Source organism: Mytilus californianus, unplaced genomic scaffold (assembly GCF_021869535.1).
Source record: "Mytilus californianus isolate M0D057914Y unplaced genomic scaffold, xbMytCali1.0.p SCAF_35, whole genome shotgun sequence".
NCBI classification, from domain to species: domain Eukaryota; kingdom Metazoa; phylum Mollusca; class Bivalvia; order Mytilida; family Mytilidae; genus Mytilus; species Mytilus californianus.
Window position 1 is genome coordinate 1,577,062 of NW_026262685.1, and position 20,211 is coordinate 1,597,272.

General features: G+C 32.1%; 1 protein-coding gene across 1 annotated transcript; it reads left to right on the forward strand.

Annotated features, from left to right (window-relative positions):
- The first annotated feature begins 791 nt into the window (after positions 1-791).
- LOC127736701 (uncharacterized) lies at positions 792-18,830 on the forward strand. The gene is made up of 5 exons (XM_052247284.1): positions 792-881; positions 7,186-7,807; positions 8,226-8,348; positions 12,537-12,591; positions 14,449-18,830. The coding sequence occupies exons 2-5, from the start codon at positions 7,187-7,189 to the stop codon at positions 15,264-15,266; spliced, it is 1,617 nt and encodes a 538-aa protein (XP_052103244.1). The 5' UTR covers positions 792-881; position 7,186; the 3' UTR covers positions 15,267-18,830.
- The last annotated feature ends 1,381 nt before the right edge of the window (positions 18,831-20,211 follow it).

The window sequence follows — 20,211 nt, forward strand, 5'->3', positions numbered from 1 at the left end:
ATTAACATAGTATGTAAAAAATGTGGAGTCCTTTCTTTTTGTATTATGACATTAACATAGTGTGTAGTAAATGTTGTAGATACTTAGTCAGCCGTAAGCGGTTGAGCTAAGGAAGTACTTCTTTTGCTCAGTCAGTATAGGCGCTGACTTGTAACACAGAGGTCCAGGGTTCGAATTCCGGTGGAGACAAAGATGATTTTGTATGTTGAACCATGCTCTCCGGTTGCGTTTAAATTTTTTTGCTTATCTAAAATACTATGTACCATTATTTCAACATCTTGATGCATTTAATAAACTAAAACACATTCTTAACCCCACCCCTTGCGATCTTGTTTGTCATATTGGAGTCTTCATTAAGCAGTCTTTAGAACTGAGGGCCAGGTCAGACAAGCTTATGTTTGTGTTTTCCCTAAATTTGATAATTGAACTCTTAAAATATGTTCTATTGTATTGTATTGCATTGTATTGTATCTAACTGTATTTAATTGTATCATTGTTTGTTTGTATTGCTTGTCCCTTATGGGTGTAATTTTGCAATAAAGATTATTATAAAGAAAATAAGATTAAGCTGATTCGCACACACTTTCACAGAATACTCTTAGATCTATGGAGAATCCTGTTGCATGATACCTGGGAAAAGTATACTAACATATGTCCCAGATGATACCATACACCTGGATGTTGTCATTTTGCAAATCATCAATATAAACATTGCCATTTAAATTTCCCTGGTTTCGCTATGTAACACGTGATCATTTCAAATCTAAAATTAGTAAAGGGTATTTCCAATATTAAATCAACATTACGGATTACCCTTTCTTGGTTTCTCCTTTATAAAGAACTGCGAAATACTGGTGAAAGAAGAGTTTTACCAAAGAAAAGTTTGTACATTACTTGTTTCAGTTATTATTAAGTTCTCGCTCAATGATTTTCCATGCAGAAAAAATCTTTCATGATAAAATGAAACTGAAAGTTAGGAATGTCGTTTGTTCCAATTCTACAAAGACCTCTTTTAGTTTCCTTTTTTATTTCATACATTGAGCCCGATAACAACATATTTGGTGTTGTTAGTAAGTATTTGGTAACCACATGACATTGAACAGTTTCTGTGAACTATATATTTTTAAGATATTATGATTTTAAGTCCCAGCTGAGTGGGAACAGAGACATATAATACAATTATATGTCTCTGGTGGGAATAAATCTTATACTTTATACCATCCTAAAATCAGACATTACCTAAAATAATACCTTTTGGTATTCTGAGTGTGAAGTGATTTGTGGCCAAATCAGAAAATCATTCAAAACTCAGAATCCCAAAAAGACTCAGAGGCGCCAAAATCAGAAAATCGCTCAAGACCCAGAATCCTCAGGGATTATACATTCAAGGGGATACAAGACAACTCGTACCTTCCGCAACTCATACTCAACCAACTGGTACCCTATTTTTACCAACTCGTACCCATAATTTATAATTATTTATATTTATATACATTATAGTTGTTATATGATAATATAGCAACATATAAACGAAATAAAATATAAATTAGATGCAATCATAATTGTTTCAAATAAATCAAAACTAATCAAATGCTATTAAATCATTAGTCCATAGAATTTTTTTGATTATACGAAATTGTTTGAACGGCAATTTATTTGATGCATATTAGATATGCATATTAGATAATTATAATCATACAATTTACTATAAATCAGTGATCATTAGTGGATGATAGTCATAAAAAATAGAATGGGTTTGTTTAAATAAGAAATAAATATTTATAAAAACAAAAATTATCAAAAAACGTTTCTACATCCAAAATTTATCAACGAAAAACACACATAATCCATCCACTTATATATGCATAAATACTAGTTTTTTTTCTCTCCCAAAAAACACCAGTAAAGACACAAATAAATATCCTTTCAACCACACTACAAGAAAGACACAAATGAATATCGTTTAAACCCCACTACAAGAAAGAAGTGAATATCCAATGACTTAAAACATAAATTTGGATGAACTTTATTCAAGATCTTTTTATAGTAATTATAATTCTAACATTCATAAATTAACTTTGTTAAGTGAGTAGATTGTCAGCTTGATCATAAACTTAGCCTGTAGATTATTGGGTACAACAGTGGAAAATGAAAAGAAAATCATTACAAATTGAAATAAAATTCCTTATATGTTATAATCAAAAGATTTGTTCTTCATATTTAAGGTGTATTTTGAGTTAACGAAAGTCCAAATTACTGTCCATTCCTGAGAAATAATAGACAGTTATTTGGACTTTCTCTATAACTTAATGTATTGTTATTCTTATCTGTTATTTATATATATATGGTATCTAATAAATATATATATAAAACATTTGGACTTTGTTTTATTCATAAGCAGGCTTTATGATTTCAAAAGGATTTAAAAGTATTCTTTATATATATATATACAACAAAAAAAACCCCACAAAATTCAGTAAAAAAATGTACTATCAGTAGATCAATTACAAAATAATTATAACAATTAAATTTTAAATATAACCTTATAAATAAAACACTATCGTGCTAACAAAATATTAAGTACATGTTGCCGAAGGTATGAGTTGACATGTATCCCTAAAAGGGACTCCCTGGACTTAATTTGATTGGTCCAACTCGGGTGAGTAGAGTTTGTAGAGTTTACTCAATAATAAATACTGTTATATTACAGAATATCTCTTCCATTTGGAACTTATGTTATAAAGGAACTTATATTTCATGACAACAATATTCTATACCCTCTATTCTGTCAGGAACAAATACAACAAAATGTACTGTTATATTACAGAATATATCTTCCACTTGGAACTTATATTTCATGACAATACACCCAAACAGACTTATACTACCAAGAGTAAAAGTAAGGATACTCTTCATAATACAGCAAACACACTTACCAGTAGTCTATAAATTTCATTTTTTTTTTATAAATAAGAAAATTGGGTTATTGAATTAAGTAGATAATAGTGTGAACAAATTCAAAAATAAAAGTACAATAGAAAAATAAACAATCTAGCTTTCATTTAAAATCTTAAAAGTGAAAGATCTCATCACACAAAAAAAACCCACCAAAAACTCAATATATGTGGAGAAAAACCCAACAAAAACCTGATATTAAAAATAAAAATAAGCATTATTCAGAAGACCTGAATCGAATTTAGTTGAAATTCAGGTGCATTGACTTTATATTGTTTACATCCGTTGTTTTTGGATGATATTGTCTCAATAGATATACCCTATGGCCCGAGAACACAGTTATTTCGTAGTGCATTTCTTTTAGACAAAAAACGCAAATTAAAACAATCTCACCTGCGATATCCAAAAAATATTTTTACAGTGTAGTGTACTACTTTTGGGACAAATTATATCAAAATTATAGAAAAGTCTATCGGCTCTAACTCAAAATATGGATAATTTTATGTTAAGGGGGTCTGTAATTCAGTTTGACAGCTTCAGACATACTAATTTTTGACCTTTTCAAACTGGACCAAATCACTACTTTACCTGAAAATTCATGCCCCAATTTTTTTTAAATATTATTTCATCCCCCTACTTACTATTTTATGCATAAAATATATAGAAATAAATTTGTAAGGCGTATGAAAAAAATTTGCAAGTTATACACTGTCCACACTAGGGACTCTATTTGTAATCAAAGGACCATAACTGTGTCCCCAGACCTAATATATATATATATATTTAATATAGAACTTTTACAGAACAACATGCTAGATACACATTACAATAAGAAATGAATATTAGAAATGTATACTTAACAAAGCACAATGAATGCAATAAATAAGAACCATAGCATTTGGTAATAAAAAGAAAAAATCATATTGGTTGAGGCAATTTATGACCATCAAACCTCAATACATCATTACAAATCATTTTCTATGTCATTGTTTAATCCACCGATGCAGAATTTCACTTTCTAAAATCTATTTTTTCTCTTGCAGAGAATTGACAACTATAATAGTGTTTGGCGAGAGGTGCTTTATTATAATAATGCAATCATATATATAGTTATACCAAACATGGTATCAATAAGCTACAATGAACAAAGTGTCAATATGAAGCACCTGAAGTTCTGAACCCCAATGTGGGTAATAATAAAAGTAATTAGAAAAAAATCAACAACAAGGAAAAAAAAATTAAGTACATAATAAAAAGTGGCTGGAACATGCTCTCTTGCTTAAAACCACATGTTAATTAAAACCCGGATGAAGTAACAAGGAGAAGCAATCTTGTACAAGGCATTATCAATTAGGTACAATGAGAGTTACCTCCCATTGTACGCAATTGACAACTATAATAGTGTTTGGCGAAAGGTACTTTAGTATAATAATGCAATCATACATAGTTATATTAAACATGGTATCAATAAGCTACAATGAACAAAGTGTCAATATGAAGCACCTGAACCCAAAAAGAAGTTGCCAAACCGAGGGGGAGAAAAAAAAAAAAAAAACACAAATACAAAATACAAAAAAAATCAAAAATATAAAAATATAAAAATACACCGACACACATACCCTGAAACTGACTACCAATCAAATAATTCATGGCTGAGGAAACTTGATACATATCAACACTGGCTTGTTTAATGTAAGTCTGAAAACAGTCAGATCGCCAATCTCCATCATGTTTAAATAAAATCTCGGGAATTCCAGCCTTGGTGGCTAACGTAGCCCCTCCGTGCCTCAAGGAATGAAAAGAATAAACTGAAGGGTCTAAACCAACAAGAACAATTTAACTCTCTGAACCTACCAACAAAACGGATCTAGATAAAGGCAATAATTTTCCATTGACAGATAAGGCAAACACGGGAGCATACTTATCACCAGGTATTAAAGTCACAAGATGTTTGTAAGCTTGAACAGGGCATATTAATGGCTCGACTGAGCAACATAGAGAAACCTGATGTGTGAAATCATGATCTTGTCTAGTCTTTGACCATTTGAATAAAAGAAGGATACCCCTATCACTAACAACAACATTCTTTCTGATCAATTGTTCACGGGAATTAAAAGAAGCAGATCTTCTGCTGACCAGATTTGACGCCCTAAGCAAACCAAAAAAAGCAAACGTTAGAAAACACCATAAACAAGCATCGACATAATCATAAATATTCAACAACCTAACAATATCAATTAAATGTGTCGGTAACAATGGCAATTTTGACACAGCCACGTGCTGATTCTTATGGCTCAATCCCCTTAAAGTTAATTTCAAATCTGTAGATAAAAAAGGTTCCACAGTAAAACCAAACAGTTGACTCCAGGTCTTAATGCCAGAAATATAATTCTTTACAGAAGGAAAACTGCGTCAACTCTGATAAAAAAACATGCGTAAGCACACAAGGTATCCTTAATACAAGGAAATGGTCGAAATTTATAAAACACACAAAAAATATGGTATGCATTGAGTTGACTCTTCAGATTAGAATAAGTACCAGGTCTATAGGCTGCACCCTTAGCAAGCTTGACCTCTTTCTGTAAAACTGCTCTTCTGGACTTAAGACCTGGAAGTCACAACACAACAGTAATTAGATAAACAACAATGTCATATTCATTATCATAGTTACTCTTATCACCAATTTATCACTAAAATAGTATAAATGTATCATGTATGAACACTTAGATATTAATGATATCATTAAACATGTGACTAAACACTTCTTACTCGACAAAATCTGAATTGTACATCTTAGATTCTATGAAAAACTGTGATCTGCTCTTCTCCGAAAGATTCCAACAGGATAGCAAATCTGATAACCTATTTTCAACAGATGCTATATAACTCACACGCAATTGAACATTACTTGTCGCACACAAGTACCATATTTGACGTGTCAAATTCAACATTTCCTGATTACGTCCTGATCCCCCATTTAAAATTTCAACACATGCTTGATCGTCACAAAACAGCTGTACCCGTTTATTGGAGATACCTAAGATGTCCAAAATTGAATTGCTATATAAATCGCATACATTTCAAGCACAGATATGTGCATGTCCCACAAAGACTCCGGTATGTCCGAATAAAAATATTCAAATGTCATAAAGTTGACACAACCAATACCCTTGAGACAAGCGTCAAAGGAAATAATTGCGTCTGGTGAAGACCAATCTACACCAGGAATTATACTAATTCCATTATAGTCATGTAAAAATGATAACCACCACCTAATGTCTTGTCTAAATTCATCTGTGATATGAACACGATAATGATTGAAATGGTATTTTTGTAATGTCTGTAACATGCGTGAAATAAAAAGTCTTCCGCTTTGGACACATTCGGAAATAAATGCTAACTTGCCAATAACTTCTTGTAACTGACATTTAATGCAATGTTTTTTTCCAGGCAAATCTTTGTAACAACTCATAAGTCTCTTGCAATTTAGTCTCTGGAATTTGAACTGTCATGTCAATTGAGTTATACTCCTTGCCGAGAAATGTCAAAACTTTTGTTGGCAGCAAACACTTTTCTTTGCTGACGTCTAATCCTAACCTCTGAAACAATTCTAAAACAAAATTATAGTCATGTTCAGCGTTCAGATTGTCACTAACATCACAAAAATCATCAACATAGTTAATTGTTAGATTGTTAGATGTAAGATGTTAGATTTCCATATCATATAGGAAACAGCATTCGTTGTTCATTGACAGGCCTGTGGTGAAGAGCGCATACCAACAATAAGACGGTTGTCAATAAAAATTTGTCCCCTCCATTCATAACCTTGTAAATGTAAGTCATGTGGATCTAATACTAGTTGCCGGAGGGAGACAAATCCAATTTCCACATGGCACACTCACGACCGTGATTTAAGAGCAAAGCCATGAATTCTTCATGTCTAGGATAATAAAGTTTAAAATTCTCAGTCAAAAAGGTGTCAGAAGGGATTCTCTCTTTGAGAGAAGCTCTACTGTGATAGTCGAGTTTGACATATTTATACACCATTATTGCAAAGATTTCAAACTCCTATGGTTTGATTTACTTTGTGTATCATATAGATCATAGCATAGACCAAGAGGGTCATAAATGTTGGTTATTTATGGTTCTATAACCTGAAGATTATTACACTAGGAAAAGAAACCAAAAGGTCTATAGTATTTTCCTTATTATTTTCTCATGTTTCTGTAGGATGGATAGAGATGACCGAAGACGTTACTTTATTGTTGGTTCTGTTATAGTAGAGATAGTTACACCAGCTTTCAGACAGAGGCTAGAGAATGACTACAAAAGTAAAGGGTTAGGATGTCTACAGGATTTCATCAACAGTAAACCTGTCATACACATCCTGTTTCATCTCCGCCATAAAAATACCCAGTGTTGTGTGGACAGTACCAACTGTGTAAATCATGGTCCACTTCCTCTGAACCACAGCCAATGGGACCTGCTGTACACTGGACCACCAAATCATCACTGTTTCTGCAAGTTTACAGCCAAACCTGTCACACTGGATGAGCTTGACATCACCTTGGCAAGTCTGATATTACTGAACTGTTGTACTTTATCTGTCAATGAAAGGTTTTATGTTTCTAAATTACGAGAATTTAAGAACAACTACTTAAGCCACAATGCTAATGGCACCATAACACAGGCAGAGTACACCACACTGATTGGAGACCTTCAAACCCTTGTACTAAAACTGGATCCCAGTAAACAAGATGACTTTGCAAGGATACAGAACAGAGCACTTGATGAACCACTGTGTAACAAATATTTTACATCTTTACTGGATATTTATGGCCTGTTAGAAAAGGTATAGTGTTCATATCCTCACCAGCGCTTTACTTATATATGTGATGTTATCAGATAAATAAACTACAAAGTTACCAGTTTAAAAAATTGAAAAATATTTCTAAAATACATTGCTGAAAGAGAAAGATCTTCATGGTTTCATTTTTGGGTCTAAATATAACCATTAAAACATGATTCTTTTAGGAGTCTGATTTAAGATATTATCTTAGTGGATTAAATCAACTGCTTCAGTGTTCACAGAGTCCCATGTTACAATGCATTTGTTTTTAATCATCCTATTACTGGTATTATTTTAATGTACAGATTGAGATCACTAGGACATTGTGTAAAAGGTCTTCAATATCAAAAGTTTCTTCTATGGACAGCTTTCAGGTATGCTGACTAAGTTTAATCAAATATTTTTTGTGTGTTAATTTTAGATTGGGAACAAAGTAGAGAATGTAGATACATCTACAACAAGAATCCTGACTACAGTGAACAGCAATGCTCAAATACTGGCTACAATGGGTATCAGCAATGATGCTTTAATTGCTAAAATAGAGGTATGTTTTCAAAATATAAGATTGCAAACTAATTATAATCATTAGTATATAATCATTGTATTTCTGAATTAAATTGTTTTAAGAATCAAACATTGTAAGTATATTGGTAAATATAACATCAGAAAAAAGATAGCTTTGAAATTGGTAATAAAACATTTTTATGTAAATCAATTTACCAGCGAATGACAGTGAAAAATTCACAGTCATGGAGCTTATTATAAAAAATGTTTTCTACATCTCGTTTTGTGCAATTGTACCGTTTAAATTTGTACAAATACAGTAAAATCTTTGTACAAGCTGAGTTTATTAATGGCTTCCTTGGTTGAACAACACGGGTTCAACAGTCGTTTATTTCAATGTTTTTCATTTCAACATGTGTCTTCCCAGAAAAAAAGCTAAATTATTTTTTCCATGACCTGTCATTTCTTCTCATTAGCATTGGCTGCAGATGGATGTTTGATGCTGACAAATTTATGATCATCGTGAGACGGGGAAATGATCATCATACATTTTTCCTGAATCCAACGTTTGAAATAATTAAAAGAACACCGCACTATTTTGCTTGATGATAGTATTTTCAGAAATTACAAGAATATCTTTTTTTTTAAAGCATTCACTTAATACTTTCTTACTTTTACACAAATTATTCATGTATTTTACAATAAGGCTCTACAAAGTTACAAGTCAGAACAGTTGTTATATGACCAGGCTGGATCGCATGCCAATTGTTGGGGGTACTTATGATTTGACATTCTGCGGCCCAGCTTTGATCATATTATTTTGCAGGGGAACTAACTCAGAGCTTTGGGTTGGTAGAGCATTAGGTCCAGCTTACTTTTGCAATACGGTTAATAGTCAATAAAACACTAAGTTGGATGTTCATATATTAATTATTCACAAAATAGATTAAAAAGATATGTTGTCAGCCAAAATTTATGTATTTGTATTGTAGAGAGCAAATTCAGTTTGAAGTTCAACCTCTTTGCAATAACCTTGTTTGTCAAATATGTTTGGCTTAATCCACCCTGAATTAATCCCCCGTCCATTTTGTTTTCGAGGAATATTTTAAAATAAGTGCAGAACCTTCAGTAAAAAAACAATCTGAAGACTTTTTCAATGGCCACAAGAAAACTTCATGAAAATGTTATTGACAAAACATTTACAGTATCACATAGAATTTGTAACTGATTTATAAGGCAGGGGCATGGAAATATTTTTGTCTCATGTTTAACTAAAATATTTACTCCACTCCCCTTCCTTGTAAGTCAGTTACAAATAGAAGTATTGACTTTTGGATATGTGAACCTCATGGGAAAAAATGATTTAATGAATGAATGATGTCATATTATTTTATAAGGATGCAAAAAATCTCACGAGTGTTGTGGCTCTAGGAAATATAAAACTATTTAAAATATGAATGTCTGCTTCACAACTTCTGTCATAAGAAAAGATGAAGGTGCAGATATTACACAAGAAATTTGTTATTTATTCAATTATTACTTACAACTTATGACACGTGGCACTTTGTTATGTATACCACCATGCAGGATTTGGCGACCATGTCGCAATCGTCTTATACTTAAAGTGATCTAGAACACAGAAAAAAACATATTTATGATATAAACATAATTTCATTAAATATTTGGAAAACAAACTAAATATTTCTCAATGTGTAAAAGCCAGGCTCTATTCTATGGTCTCCCTATGTTGTAGAAAGGCAACATTATCTTTTACTTTTATAACAGTATCTGCAATAACAAAAATTTCACATATATTCGAGTAAGGTCTTACCAATTAAATGTAAAACTGAGAGATCAAAACAAAGCTTGGTCACAACATGTTCAATTTAATCAGACTGTTTTTTCACCCCGACATGTAACACATATACATTTCATGCGTCCAAAGCACTTTTCTTGATTTACCATATTCCAGTTGCTTAAAATATTTGAGCATGTAGTAATACTGGATGTACTAATTTCAAACAGGATAATCTAAATGTAAAACCCACATTTAGGTATCACTTGGTCATCAACTCAAAAAATGAGGTTGTTTGTAAAAGTTATTTAGGTATTATCGTCGCTATTATTTTTGTTATGTTTATGTCTTATACCGTGTTCACACTATGAAATCTGCTCCGGGTCGAACCCGGGATAATTAATCCGAATTAATTACCCCAGTTCACACTTAATAAAAATTTAAACAAGTTTGGGATTTTCCCTCTCAACAGAAGTAGAAAAGTAAGCACCAAATTGTAACCTGCATCTGTCCACTGTCCACTGTACATATTTACATTTTCTATTTCATCACAGATGCATTATTTTGAATTCTGATTTTTTTTACCGTACTCCTGACCGCTTCGGATGAGTTCTACATCAACAGCTTTCTGTTTTTTACGTCACTTTATCCAAACTGCACCAATATTTAGCCCACATAAAAGCCACAGAAATCTTATAGGATTCATCGTTTGTCATTATGCAGGTTTTTCAACATAGATAAATACACTTATATCCCTCTTGCTGCCGCTAATTTAATATGGGTTATATAATTTGTGACCCAGTAAATACGGTAACTGGACGTCTATCAAATTATGACGTCATTCGATATGTGACGTCACGTAATTGTTACGTCACATTGAAGACCTATTCAAGCAAACGTCACTATAGCAATAACCTCACATTAACTTCACTTTGCGTTCACATATAGAAGAGAGGTAGTTAACCCTGGTTCGCCCCACATTAACTCCACCTCAAATGAGGGGAAATTTTAATCCGGGTTTGCCCCGGGTTTAGGTGTTCACACTACCTAAATTTAACCCGGATTAACTCATTCGGGTCGAACCCGGTTTAAATGGGCATAGTGTGAACGGGGTATCAGTCTTAAATGACGCAAAAATTAAACTTCAGGTAAAGTCTTAACTGTATGCATGTTAAATGACTAAAAAAGGCTGAAATACTCTATTGTAGCAATTTGAGTGCTGTAATTTGACACCAAACATAGTCAACAAAATTGTTACATAAAAAATTAATAAAATACCGCTGGATTGACAACAACACTTTAATGAACTGCAAGTTTTATTGTGTTGACTAGTTTCGCCGATTAGATCGGCGTCTTCAGGACAAATTATATAGAAATTACAATCCCTGAAGTATAAAAAGTGGTATCTAAATTTTAACGTCATAATGTGTTTACTACATTGTCTTTGTTGTTCCTAATTACCAATATATGAATGAAATGAAACCATTATCCATTTCTTCCTAATTTGGACAACACTTTAGGGCCCTAAAGTGTTGTCCAAATTAGGAAGAAACTTTATACAAACTGTACACTGACATTGTACTTACATTCATGTTACACATGTTTTTTAATTTACTACCTTTATGTACATACGTTTGTAATTTTTTCATTTCATTCATACATTGGTAACCAGGAACAACAAAGACAATGGAGTAAACACATTATGACGTTAAAATTTAGATACCATTTTTTTATACCTCAGGGATTGTAATTTCTATATAATTTGTCCTGAAGACACCGATCTAATCGGCGAAACTAGTCGACACAATAAAACTTGCAGTTCACTAAAGTGTTGTTGTCAATCCAGCGGTATTTTATTTATTTATTTTTATTGACAACCCTGCATACCATCGGGTATCCTCTTTAGTGACTCTACCTTCACTTCACCACAAAGGCGTTGGTTCAGCAGCTTCTTATTTATAAAAAATTAATGTAACATGGTAACTAACACCAAATGTGACCAATTTTCATTTTAATGGTTATGATTTCTAAAATCTAAATTTCACATGCCTTTCAGTAATAGGAATAAATTTACTAATGCATAGCCCCATTGCTTTCTATGTAAAAATCTGTAATTTCAAGCATTAATGACTACTTTGTCTTATTAGTTCAGCTAAATTGACAGTCGTTTCATGTCAAAACTATACCTTATACTGACTTGTGCTGAAAAATTCAACATTCATTAAACTACATATAAGAGCATGTCTGGTTCCCAGACGTTTGGTAGTACAAAAACAGGTACTTCTGATCTGGACAACACAACAAATTATTTCATTTCAGGAAACAGAACAAAACCTAAACTATTTATTTTAAAAATTTTGAAAAACTTATTGCTTGAATTTTAGAAACACAATGATGTTCTTTCCTTTAATTCATGATTTTCTCTGTTTGTAGGATTTGCTACAAAATATGATATGCCAGAGATGCAAGGAGATGATAAATAATCAAGGTAAGCCGTTCTGTATTTTGTCCAATTATCTTTCAAACAGATGAAGTGATTTCACTTTGTGGATAATCTTAATTTCCATACAAAATTTGCAGATATTAATTTCTGTCTATCTACATGAGTTTACTCTTTTAAAGAATAATTAAGATTACTTCATGTATCTTCTAAGCATGTAACCTGGTATATTTATCCCCATTAACCTTTAGGTGTCAGACCACCAATTACTCCCTCCAATTTAGAACGTATGTAAAAGTAGCCCTACTCTGACACAAAATAGTGCTTTTGATGTCATTGTTTACTTAAACTATCCAACAAATTTGCCGATATGAAACTTTTGGTGAAAGAGAAATATATTTAGACCATTTTGAGCCAAAATTCACTTGTCTATGAGTTTGCATTAAAAATTAAGGATTTCCAGAAAACCAGGGGTTATTTTTGGAGTACCTCTGTTCAAAGGTCAGTTTTTTTTCTTAGAAGTCTTTAAAGGTATGTTGAAAATTGGCATGTAGAAAGCTGATACATGTACAATTCAGGATATACCTGGTTTCTATGAAGTTAAACTTAAGGTAAAATATTTAGAAAGCTGTGAAAATTGCAAAATTTGGTTGAACAGATAGGGATTTTTAATTGGTGGTCTGACACCTTAACCAAGCAATAATTGACAAATCCTCAAATATTAATTATGTCTAAAATTAAGTTCAACAATACCTCAGCCAATAATTGTTGTAGCCTTTGTTATTCAGTGGTTTGGTTTTTGGTTTCTGTCTGTTTTGTTTCATTGTTTTATTTATCAGGCCGTTTGTTTATTCTTTTGAATTGGTTCATATTTTGTCATGTAGGGGTCTTTTATGGCTGCCTATACAGAATGGGTTCCACTTATTTTTATAAGGCTGTACAATGACATACAGAGGATAGCTGTCTCATTTGCAATCATACCACTGCTGCTAAATTTGATACTTATTACATTACTGTTATGAGCAATAATAACTTTGTTGCTGAGATAATTGTGACCATACATTCTATACAATTTCAATAGAAACTATATAGCTTGGGATTGTTACCTCAAGATCATTCATCCAAATAATAAATGTACATCTAAAACAACTGACTGAAATGTTAGATTTACTTTTAGTGTAATAAAAGCATACTATCCCAAAAATGTCCCATTTAATAATTATTCAGCTTTAAGAGATAAGATAAATGCTGTTCCATTTAAACATATGATGTTCTCAGAGAAGGCACTTACAAAATGGGGTAACCACCCATAGAGGCATATGAAAAAACTCACTAATATTTTCACTGTACCTGACATCACACCCGTCCATATTTGCAATTTTAAAGTGCCTTGTCAGGCTCTAATGTATGTTTTAATGGGACAGCCCTTAGCAATTGTAGCTATTAAAATTACAATTTACACAAATTATGAGTGGGACCTCACACTCCCCTTAAAAAAAGAGAAAAAAAACATTCCTTACATGTACAGAACAGTTTACATTATGAGTACTGTAAAAAAAAAAAGAAAAAAAGTACGTAGCATTTAATGAGAATTATACTATACCCAAATTACAGACATTTTTAGATATGCAACATTAAACCACTAAAATCTACTTGAATGAAGTAAGGATTTATGACAACAGATTTTAAACACATAACATTACTAATAGTTTTGTTGTATATCATTTTAATATATATATTAAAATAACAAATTTTTTCAGGACTTAGTATAAAAATATGGAGATGTGGTATGATTGCCAATGAAAGAACTGTTAGATATATTCATAGCATTTGTTATTTCTTTTTAATTATTATTAAATTTGCTTAATTTGAACAATAATTAAATAGTGAATTATTCTGTTTCAGAAAAGGAAAACTCAAATAAACCCTATAAACTAGGAAATTCTATCTTCACACTACATCATGAGATAAACCTTACATCAATAGTTAGTGATGGCTTGGTAGGATATGTATCAGATATGATGATGATGGATGATGGTAGAATAGTGATATGTTTACATAACCAGAGCAGACTACTGATCTGTAATACAGATGGATCACAGGCAGACAGTATACCTGTACAGAGTTTCCCATTGTGTGTTACAGCAGTCAACAACTCTACAGTAGCTGTTGTACTGTATAGTAGTATCTGTATAGAGATGTATGACATAAACAATAAACTCAAACTTAAATCAATATCACTACCTGGAATGTGTTGGGTGAGTTGCATTACAACTATAAACAACAAGTTAGTTGTAGGTGGTTACGACAGACTACAGATCATAGATCATCAGACAGGAGAGGTGGTACAGACAATAAAGACTGACTGTAGTCCTTACAGGTTACATTGTTCTGGTGACAGAATATTCTACTGTGGTAACAACTATAACAACAACAAGCTGTACAGGTACAGTTATACTGATGACAGACATCACACCCTAACATTGCCATCACCACCCTATAGGATGACTACACTACAAGATGGCAGTCTGTATGTGGGGTGTGAGGATGGATCAGTACAACATGTGTCATCTGATGGTAAACAGTATAAAACTGTTACAACAGAGGACCAAAAAAAACTAAAATTTCATTCCATGTCATATAATTCAAAGCAAAGAAAACTTGTCACAACATATGCAAGTAAAAATCAGACCTTAACATTCAAAGTCTTCTATGAGAAATAATACAGTCTTATGTTATCATGTTAATGTTTCATAACTGTATAAGTGCTTTAGAAGGAATAAGAGATGAAATATTTGCATGCATGGATGGATGATAGAACAAGTTTCTTCATAAAACATAGACATAAATATGATAGGGGAAATTGATAAATATTCTATGAGTCTGTCAAAAGAGATGATTTTAAGTATGAACCTTTCCCTTTTACAAAGAGTGTATAAATTAATATTTTGTTAATCAAAGGAAACTGAAAAATTGCTGACTGAAACTGAACAGGTGAATAAAAGCATTATGTTCTAAAGTAAAATAGAACGTGAAGGTTTCATGAATATAAGTTATTACTTTTGTCTTAGACATATGAACATTATACAGTACCATAACATTGTTTAAATATCTTCAAAATTTAATTTGAGCTAGTTGCACGTTTTAGTTGTTTTAAATAAACATTGCTGTTCCATGATTGGTATCCAGTATGGCCTGTGATATGGACCATTGTTTTAAGGACAATGTGAATAATCATTAAAAAAATAAATCAAAATCCTAAGCATCTTTAATTATTAACAGTTATAGTGAAGCTTAACATAAATTGTACTTATAAACAGAACTTTGAAAGGGATCAAACTCCTTTTTATACGACCGCAAAAAAATTTGTGGTCGTATATTGGTATCAAGTCGTCGGCGGCGTCAGCTTTGTCCGAAAACATTTGATTTCCGGACAATAACTTTAGTATAGGTGAATAGAAATCTATGAAATTTTAACACAAGGTTTGAAACCACAAAAGAAAGGTTGGGATTGATATTGGGGGTTATGGTCCCAACAGTTTAGGAATTAGGGGCCAAAAAGGGGCCCAAATAAGCATTTTTCTAATTTCCAGACAATAACTTGTTGAACATTGTATGGATCTCTCTGAAATTATACCATAAGTTTCCATACCACAAAGGGATGGTTAGGATTGGCTTTGAGGGGTTATGGCTCAAATTGTTTAGGAATTAGGGGCAAAAAAGGGGGAAAAACAAGGGTTTCCTGGTTAATGGACAATTACTTAAGTATTGGTCTTTGGATCTCTATGAAATAGATATTGGACCATTAAGCATTATATAAGGGATAGCATTATATAAGGGATAGCATTCAATGGATTCATGATATTTTACAGTATATAGAAGAAAACAATATTTTGGGATTTTGATTTTGAGAAAGCTTTTATTCTTTATGTTGGGACTTTTTGCTATAAGTATTACAATTTTTCATGCTATTAGTATTACAATTTTTTTCATATGCTGAATCTAACTGTTTATTTGGTTGTTGGACCCATTTTCTAATTGGTCCAAATTTTGGCCTGAAGGCTATAAAATTTGTTTTGTTTGATTTAATAAACATTAAATAATTTAAAAGATAATAATTACAATGTTATATTTGAATTACCTCCCTTACATTGCTTTTAAATTATGTAAAGTTGTCAGCTAGTTCTAGTATGAATTATTTTTTAGCTCTTTCTAGAAACATCAAATACTGTGATGGAAGTATATATAATATAATAATAGTGTATATCAAAGGGTTCAGTGGTAATAAATTTTCATATTCAAAATTGTTTATTTGTGATCAACATCATTTGTTTGTGTTTTTTTTAGCATTAAGAGTTACCTCCCTTACAATGGTTTTGTTATAAAGAAATGTTGTATTGTCTTGAGGTGATTAGCTGCCAATTTATTTTTATACAACTGCAAAAAATTTTTGCGGTCGTATATTGGTATGACGTTGGTGTTGTCGTCGTCCGAAAGACACTTTGGTTTTCGCACAATAACTTTATAGTTTAATTGAATGGATCTTTATGAAATTTTACCATAAGGTTCAATACCACAAAAGGAAGGTTGGGATTGATTTTGGGGGTTATGGTACCAACAGTTAAGGAATTAGGGGCCAAAAAAAAGCATTTTTGTAACTTCCAGACAATAACTTGTGTGCTAGTGTATGGATCTCTCTGAAATTGTACCACAAGGTTCCATATCACAAAGGAAATGCTGGGATTGATTTTAGGGGCAATTGCCTCAAAATTTTATGATTAGGGACAAAAAAAAGGGGCAAAAAACAAGCATTTTTCTTGTTTCATGACAATAACTTGTGTGTAAGTGTATGGATCTTTCTGAAATTGTAGTTTGGGGGTAATTGCCAAAAACGTTTAGGAATAAGGGGCCATAAAGTGGCCAAAAATAAGCATTTTTCTAGTTTCCAGACAATAACTTGTGTTCAAGTGTATGGATCTCTCTGAAATTGTACTGCAAGGTACCATACCACAAAGGAAAGGCTTGGATTGATTTTGGGGGTAATTGCCTCAAAATTTTAGGAATTAGGGGCAAAAAAGGGGCAAAAAACAAGCATTTTTCTAGTTTCAGGACAATAACTTGTGTGTAAGTGTATGGATCTTTATGAAATTGTACTACAAGGTTCCATATCACAAAGGGAAAGCTGCAATTGAGTTTGGGGGTAAATGCCCAAAACGTTTAGGAATTTGGGGGCAAAAAGAGGCCAAAAACAAGCATTTTTCTATTTTCCAGACAATAACTTGTGTTCAAGTGTATGGATCTCTCTGAAATTGAACTGCAAGGTACCATACCACAAAGGGAAGGCTGGGATTGAGTGTGGGGTGATGAATCATAAGGGGGTTCAAAAAATTTGGGGGGATTTTTTTTTTCCTTTTTTTCCATTTTTTTTCTTTAAAATTTTCCATTTTAAATTGGTTATTTCTGATTTATATATAAAAGCAAATAATAATGATATGGTTTGAATAGGTAAATTAAAAAATTTTAAGTTCTTAGACCACATTCATTCTGTGTCAGAAACCTATGCTGTGTCAAATATTTAATCACAATCCAAATTCAGTGCTGTATCAAGCTTGAATGTTGTGTCCATACTTGCCCCAACTGTTCAGGGTTCGACCTCTGCAGTCGTATCAAGCTGCGCCCAGCGGAACATTTTATTATGTATTTTACTGATAAATGGACTTCATTTTTTTACTGTTTAAAAGTCTTGGAGGTTTTTTTAAAGTTAACAAATAGACTTTTGTTTTGCAGTTAAAAAGATACAGTCTTTGGTTTAAGTTTTTTACTAGACTGGTACCTGGCACTTATTGATAAGCCTACTGAATATTTTACGGAGGGAACCAACCTAAAGTTTTACAGTTATCAATAACCTTGTCAAACCTTCGTGGAATTTTATGAAATTTGGGCAGAAGCTTAGTTTAATATGATCAAAATACAGTATTCAGAGCAAAAATTTGAAAATATTTATTATAATTTTCCTGTATTTTACTGATAAATGGACTCACATTTAAAATCAGATACATTCAGGGGTTAGAGTTTGTTAGACATCAATAACTTTGTCAAACCTTCATAAAATTTTATGAAACTTTGGCAGAAGCTTTCTTATGATTAAGAGATAATGTCTAAAGCAAACTTTTGAAATTATTTTTTTTCCATTTTCAGTATTTTTCTGATGTATGATTTTTACAGTTAACATTTACAGACAGTCTTGGATTATACATTCTTTAACATGATAAATTTGTACACCTTCATTGGTTGTTATGAATTTTGGACAGAAGCTAATCTTCAAGACCATGAAATAGCATCTAAAGAAAAGGGTTGAATTGTTTTTTAAATTTTGTATTTTACTGATAAATGGACTCATTGTTTAAGTCAACATTAAACTTTTACACTGGCAGCAGCAATCGCAAGCGAGACACAGGGTTCCGCTGAACCTTACCCTTACGAATTGTTGTATAAAGTAATGTCTTTTGTCATAAAATGATGATTCTTATTCAAGTCCTATTTGAAACAGCAGCTTCACATTTAAGAACAAAAAGGGGCTTATATTGTAGAGGGTGTACTCAAGTTAACAGTAAATCATTCTTTGATTGAACGCAGGTGATCTTCTCTGTTTGTTGTTTTGTATATATATATATATGTAGGACTCTAAAGTGCGATGGTACTCCAAAGTGCGATGGTCACGCTAAAGTCTGATGGTCTACGCTAAAGTGCGATGGTGTCAGACGCTAAAGTGCGATGGTTGTTTGTTTTTAAGTGCGATCTGAAAACACGTTAAAGTGCGATGGTATGACACGCTAAAGTCTGATGGTGTAACGGAAATGTGGTTCAGGCAATGGGTTTCGTTTGCTGCTGAGTCCCTATTACTTTTTCGTTTATTGTTTTATTTATACATCAAGTCGTAGTCTTTCTCTTTTGAATTGTTTTACACTGGTCATTGTATAACCCTATATAACTTGTTATATGCGGCATGGGTCAAGGCTTTACGTTGAAGGCCGTATGATTATTAGTTGCATACATAAAAGGACATTTGGGTTTGGATGGATAGTTCATACTACATCTTCTTATATTTATTTAAAGTACGATCATAGTTGTCCAAAAAGTGTAATGGTTACATTGCAGTAGTTAGTATCAGAGACATATAATACAATTATATTGTATTATATGTCTCTGTTAGTATATCCAGAATTTAGTGGTACATGTAGTCGTTTGTTGGTATATTTCATATTTGCTGTTCGTTTATTGTTTTGTATTTAAATTAGGTTGTTATTTTTACTCGTTTGAAGTGTTTTACACTGGTTGTTTTGAGGCCCTTTGGTTTTATTAGAATACTATGTGGTGTAAGCCAATGCTCCGCGTTAAATGTCATACTATAACCTAAAGTTGCATACATTAATGACATTAGGTCTTGGATAGAGAGTTGTCTTATTGGCAATCATATGATGTTACTACATATCTGTTCGTTATTTTCTGTCTAGTTGACGTATATTCATTATTTAACAGAAAAAACAAACCATATTTAAATTTTTTTATAGAATTATTCAATTAGAAAGTAAAAAATAAGACTTTTTTTTGGCACCGCAGCTGTTTTGATTAATTTCTTTTTACAATTTTACAAATTAAGTTAACCTC

Bases quoted from the DNA above. Each gene is read 5' to 3' on its own strand.
- LOC127736701 (XM_052247284.1), top strand. From the start codon at position 7,187: ATGGATAGAGATGACCGAAGACGTTACTTTATTGTTGGTTCTGTTATA. The intron at 7,808-8,225 runs GTATAGTGTTCA...TGTTAATTTTAG, and splicing joins TTTATGGCCTGTTAGAAAAG to ATTGGGAACAAAGTAGAGAA. The intron at 8,349-12,536 runs GTATGTTTTCAA...CTCTGTTTGTAG, and splicing joins CTTTAATTGCTAAAATAGAG to GATTTGCTACAAAATATGAT.